Source organism: Etheostoma spectabile, chromosome 23 (genome assembly GCF_008692095.1).
Source record: "Etheostoma spectabile isolate EspeVRDwgs_2016 chromosome 23, UIUC_Espe_1.0, whole genome shotgun sequence".
NCBI classification, from domain to species: domain Eukaryota; kingdom Metazoa; phylum Chordata; class Actinopteri; order Perciformes; family Percidae; genus Etheostoma; species Etheostoma spectabile.
Window position 1 is genome coordinate 7860732 of NC_045755.1, and position 6506 is coordinate 7867237.

General features: G+C 39.0%; 1 protein-coding gene across 1 annotated transcript in view; it reads right to left on the reverse strand.

The window, feature by feature from the left end:
- The window catches only part of tmem168a (transmembrane protein 168a), an 11661-nt gene that overhangs the window by 2078 nt on the left and 3077 nt on the right, over positions 1-6506 (reverse strand). Inside the window, exons 4-5 of the mRNA XM_032505325.1 lie at positions 4449-4591; positions 1327-1604 (exon numbers count right to left, since the gene is read on the reverse strand). Coding sequence (XP_032361216.1) covers positions 1327-1604; positions 4449-4591 — 421 coding nt within the window. The remainder of the gene's footprint in view (positions 1-1326; positions 1605-4448; positions 4592-6506) is intronic.

Genomic DNA, 6506 nt, shown 5'->3' on the forward strand with positions numbered 1-6506 from the left:
GAAAAGAATGGAAATCAGACTGTAATGCAAATCCAGTTTGCAGGGAGAATACAAGATCTACCTAATGCCATCCGCCAGCAGCTCTGCAGTAAATACATTACATTTTTAGTGTTAAATGTGTGTTGCATTGAACTCTGAGTCTTTAGTTGATTACAAACTATTAATTTGTGTCAACTACAAGCCAACTTTTAAGAGATTAAACTGATATCCAACTCGCTGTTCATTGCGATGATTGACCATGGCAAATTTAATCTTTCTGATGTTTACAAATACAGTTTTTATTTGAGGCAACAGAGTGGTTCTCGTTATTCTGCTGGTTGCTTTCATAGATAAATCAGCTGTGAAAGAATGCAACAGCAAATGCTAAAATAAATTAGTTTTGTTCGACATGAAAGTTAAAGTCACTGTGCTCATCTCCTTTAGTGAATTAAGATACTCAAAACATGCAATGTTCAATAATAAATCATGATGCATATTAATAAAGCAGTGTCAGCTGTCAGACAGCTGTTATCGTGTAATGATCCAGGGGTTTCCAACCTTTTTTGTCTGATGTAACTCCACAGCTCTGTCCCATGAACTCAACTTCCCCCTTCATGGACTCAACCCGTCACATCCAAAATATTTTCATTTTTGGTTCATTTTAAACTGGATGTTATAAACATTGTTGGTTATGCAAAAGTGGTCATGTTACAATATTTCTTTATTCATTTGAACTGTCAATGTTTAGGTTAGGTTTGTTCAAATTTGCATTTTACTACTAAAGCAGGTAGACATTTCAGCCATTTATCAATTAATTTTACACTAATAATTTCAATAATGTTTCACACACTCTCGATCTCAACATGTTATGTTCAGCTGTTGCACCTCACTTAATATGTGTGTGTAAATATATATATTAATCATAGCTACAATCTTTCTACATACTCTCCGGAACTCCCCCTGCTGTAAAAACACCTCTGGTTGGAAACCCCTGTAATAATATGTCACCTCTACTGCTGGTAGAAATGGAGTTTGGAAGAGTAGAATGTAAGAATATTGTAATCTCAAGTTACATATAATTGTTAGGCGCATTGAGTTTACTTGAAATGAAAATGCTATGTAAATAAAATTGCCTTGCCAAGAATGATAAGCACATTGTGGTATTGCAGTCAAATGGAAAAAATAGCTGAAATAAGCATGAAGATTACCGGTCTATGTTTCAAGATTGCATCCCTAATACATTCACAGAAATTAAACAAGCAAAAAAGAGAGAAGATTTGACTGTGTAGACTGATAATTTTCCAAGAAGGAAAATCTTTCTATTTTTTTTTTTTGTGGGGATCTTACCAGCCAGAGCCCAAGCCCCAGTGCCTTTGTGCGTGTGCCCACTGTAGAAAATCAGATAGGTGTCATGACGGGGCCCGTCCGCTGTACGAAGCTCCAGAAAGTTGCGTAGCTTTGTCTGCAGGGCCTCCAGCGTGACACCACTGGTGGAGTAGTCACAACCAAACGTCTGGATCATGTGGTGGGAGAATAGGCGCTGCACGTTGTTCAGCATACCTGTTGAGCGCAGGTTCAGCTCTTGTACCTGCTCAGGTGGTAGGAGAGTGGGCTGGCCATCAGCACTGGATGGAAGAGAGAGATGAGAGCATGTGAGAAGACATTCTTTTAAATCTACTCCGAGGGAGATTCAAGTTAGGTGGCTTGTCAGACGCGGAGAGACAGGGCGCAAGCAAACGAGAGATGAATGAGTGAGAAGTTGATAGTTTGACACAGCAGGGAGAGGAGAGAGCAGAGGATGAGAGGAGGAGTAGCAGTCTGCATCACCGGGAGAGAAGTGACAGAGGGCAGACGAGACGAGATTGGGAAAAGGAGATGTGGGAGTGGTGGATCACTGTTTAAGGAAATGACATTAGCCTCAGGGATTTAAAGGAAGTCAAGAATGAAAGGAAAGTATGAAAATGGCAAAAAAGAGAGGGGGTATAGAGAGGAGAATTAAACAGGGTCTCAAGAAAATGAGAATGGGAACTAAGGTTGTTGAGGGCAAAGTGATTTTATAAAGGTGTGTGTGACTGATAATAACAAGTGGATGATAACTAGAGGGTGCACACACAAAGTCAAGGCTAGCAGCTACTCAGTGCAACCATACATTTCCTTTCTATCTCAGGACTTGATGTTATTCATGACCAATCAGATGGCAAAGCCATTCTTCACTCTTATAGACATCTGCATGACACTGCCATTACATTATGCTGTGCACCCATTATCACCTTGAACCTCACGTTGAGGAAGAAAAGTCTCAATGCAGACACTCTTTGTGTTAAGCTAGCTTTCCATTTGATATTCTTGTGTGCAGGTTTGGAGAATAACAGACAATATTCTTCATATATTGAAGTAAAGACACAATTTTTGGCATAACATTAATGCCTGTTATAAGGATACACTAAACTTAGTCAGAAAATGATATGCTGCAACCTTTGCATGGCTTGCCAAGCTCACCGTTCACCTAAACCCATCTAATCTTTTCAGATCTCATTGCACCCAGGGGAGTGAAGGCTTGTAGTTTGAGAATTCAAACTCCATCTTCCCCTGTTACACTCTCTCTTTCATCCTTAAAAAAATCCTGTCCTTTTCTCCATATCTCTCTCAGAGCGCCATCCCTCTTTCACAATTCCTCACCTTCCTTTGCTCCTTTTAGTTTGTTTTTTTACCACCACCCCTCCATACTGTTCATAACCTCAGCCTTCTCCTTGTTTTTTCTCCCCGTCACCCTCCCAGTTTTACCCTACGTGCCTCCCCTTCTCACCCCTATCTCTCTAATCTCCCTGTGGGGCTCTTGTCATTGTGAAAACATGATCTGCAGCCATCAAACAGCCCATTATACACTGTTGCATTCTCATCAGGCTCTAAGTCCTCCCTATGGACCCTAGACATACGGCCTCGCATACAGAGCCTCTACAGCTCCAACAGGACATGGGCTTGCATCCAAAATCACCTGGAGTTAAACACTAAGTCGGGCATCCCCTCAGAATGGAAAATCTAACTTTCAGGTAAAAAAGTTCAATATACAGAGTGGCCATAAACATAAAAAATCTGCCCAAAATCTTCAGGATACCAGATTTCAAGACCTTCGAGGGGCTCTCGAAGATAGAGACAGTAATGTATAAATGATGGCTAGCTCTTGCCGTTTAGGAGGAGATGTGTCGGCATCATCAAAACTACGTAGTCTATTCCAAAAAATGCTTGGCCAACTAAGAGGGCACTGGGAGAGGCAGCAGAAGCAGCGGCAGCTAATGGCTAACTGCTCCAGCTGAACAACTTAGTATTCTGTGGAGAGAGCACTGGAATAATCCCTTAAGGGCCCAAACATTAGCAGCATGTTTATGCATAGTTATTGGCCTATTTATCCAGTTGGTTTTGTGTTAACTGAGGTGGGAGTTGGAATGAGTGATCATATTTACCAGCGCCTGTGATGCCATGAAAGGCTTTGACTCGGGGCAAAGGCGGTCCAGTGTGTGTTTATGTTAGTAAAGACGATAAGATAAGTGTTTTTTTGCTGCTATGTACTCTATCTGTGTTGTGATTAGTTGTTATACTTGATACTGATAGATACCTAAAACAAATATAAAACATTCAATAGCTCTGAAACTTGCTAATTTAGTCACTAGACAGTAGTACTGAAAATATAAACAGACAAATTCATTAATTGATTGACAGGTTTTTTGCTAATCTATTAATCAAAGTTTTTTTTGCAGCAAAAACACCAAATTTTCTTTATTATTTGTGAGGATTTGTCTTTCCTTTGTGTTATGTAATAGTAAATTGTATATATTTGGGTTTTGGACTTTTTGGTCAAACAGTCCTGAGGACAGCACCTTGGGCTTTATGGAATAGTGACTAGTGAATAGCATTTTCCACAATTAACTGACATTATACAGACAAGAAAGACAATAAAAATGTATCAGAAGATCACTTGATAATTAAAAATAATTGTTGGTTGCAGACCTAATTGACGGAGAATTAAATTACAACAATTTTGATAATTGATCGTTTAAGAAAAGCAAAAATGTCAAACCTTTTTACTTTTCAAATGAAAGGATATTATTTTCTATTTCTCTGTTTATTGTTGGTGTTTTCAAGCTTTTTGGGGGGATTTTGGCCTTTACTATAATGTAGAGCGATAGTGGATGGCATTTAACAAAGATTCCTAGTCAGACTCTACCCACAGATGTTATGAATACATTGACAGTATCTTATAGTCCTAGGCTATAGTATAGACCCTCCGTGCTTTTCTTTGATATGTGTCATTATAAATTTAATATCTTTGGGTTTTTGACTATTAGAGGAAAAAAAAGCAATTTAAAGATGTAAACTTGAGTATGAGAAATTGGGGGGTTCACTGCTACTGCTACTTATAGTTAAAGTCTGTATGCATCTCTTTATTGTGGTGTCTCCTCTTTGTTCAGTACCTGCAGTAAGCAGTAGGTATTACCAGGGCGTAGCCAACACAAGTTCCCCCAAGGCAGCTGCCCAGCTCATGGAACAAGCCATGGGTCAGAGACTCCAAAGGCAGCACCACCAGCAGAGCACTGAGAAAAAGGCCGTTGGAGGGCTGCAGAAAGCAAAAGAACCAGAGTCACTTTCATTCATCACTTACAGCTTGTTTTGAAACAATCAGACCCAGCTAATTGGGGATGACACCTAGCAAGACAGTTATACAATACGGAACTAACAGTGTTATTATTGCGGGACAAAACATGACAGGACCTAACTAAATGGATACACAAAGCAGTGTACCACAGCAGCCTAAACATACATCACAAGGATCCATTCAAAACAGAATATCTACTGCAGAGTATGAGCCTGCACTTTGTGGGTTGCCTTGGGTTGGTACAATAAAACTAATAAAATTCTGTCATCTTGTCATCTACTGTCTTTTTTTAATTTTTTAAATCAACTAGCTAAATGTAACACGCTCACACGCGCTCTCTCACACATGCACGCTCTGTCACGCACGCACCAGACTTTTTGTACCTTTGGACAGAGCCAGACTAGCTGTAGTCCCTTGCTTAAGTTGTGACCAGTTAAACCAACTTTGTCCTTGTTTTGTTTGAATAATTATTAAAAAATTAAATTACCCAGTAAATCACAAGAAAAAAAGAAAAGTTTAGAGGAAAGTCTAAAAAAAATTAACATGAAAACATTTGTTGTTTTTTTATCCTGTTAATAATCTTGTGATCCCTTACGTTACTTGAAACCCGTTGTAGGCAGTATTGGTATTGGTGTAGTGAGGGAGTTGATAAAGTAGGTTTACTGGGGCAGGTTTCTGAGGGGAAACGGGACTACTCTTCTATATATTCCAATGACTTTTTAATAGGTGGATATACGTAAACCACCAGGTAAGAGGTTGGTAGGCAACACCTTACACCTGTGTATACCCTCCACCACATCACTGCTTTTAGGATCCTGTTTCTTGTTTTTCTGGTGTCAAAACGTCTTTAGAAACCTTAACCCTTAAACCAAAATGTCTTTTAACTGCAAATCACCAAAACTGTGCCCACAGGTTTACTGCCTACTAAGGATGCACAATAAGTCGTTTTTTTAATCATTGCAATATTAACTGCCACAATATACATATTGCAAAAGGCTTCGTCATACTGCAATAGACACTCAGAGATTATATGCGTTAGTTGAAAGAAAATATCAGCGGGAAATAACACTTTAAAAAGAATTTTTTTTTAGTGCTGCCTTATACTGAATATTCAAATCTATGTTCAACTTGTTCAATAAAAGTAGGTTGGAAATGATTTCCTTTCATTTGCCCTAAGTTCAACAAGGAATTTGTTGTATTGTAGGGTTGACGCTTTAACTGCATACCATTTGAATCAATGTGATGATATGCAATGCAATTTAGAAATTTTGCATCCTTAAAAAGCTACTCTGAGTTCATAGCATGGCAATGTATTGGAGTATGCAAATCAATACCTGCATGTCAAGCGGAACCACACTTGAGTTTGCAGATTATATAGAACTGCGTTACATATTGAAATGTGTTACACTCACTCATTGAACTTTTTAGAAGTTGTGTACCCAAAATGTATACTATACTATATACTATATTCTCTGATGTCTGAATGCAGTATTATAAGCAGAGAAAGCACAATACAGTGTAAAAGGAGGACTTTTCAATATAAGGAAATCCAGTAGTGGTTCTCACAAATTGAGAATTGATTTGCAGTAGTCGACCCCAAGCTGTGGGAGTCGGGGGATGTTAATGGGCAGCTCTGCACTTAACAGTGTTGCATTCACAAGCTGACTCCCGGTTAGAAAGGTTGTTTCTATGGAATTGCACAAAGGCACTATTCCTCTCTTCAGCTGATCTACGCTGATGCACTCAAATGGACACTACTAGTCAAAAGTTTGGGGTCAATTACAAATTTCCATTCCACTCCATTATATAAAGAATACCAGCTGATCTGGGTGGGTGGGCGATCTTTAATGCAATATCTACATTGCCCATTATCAGC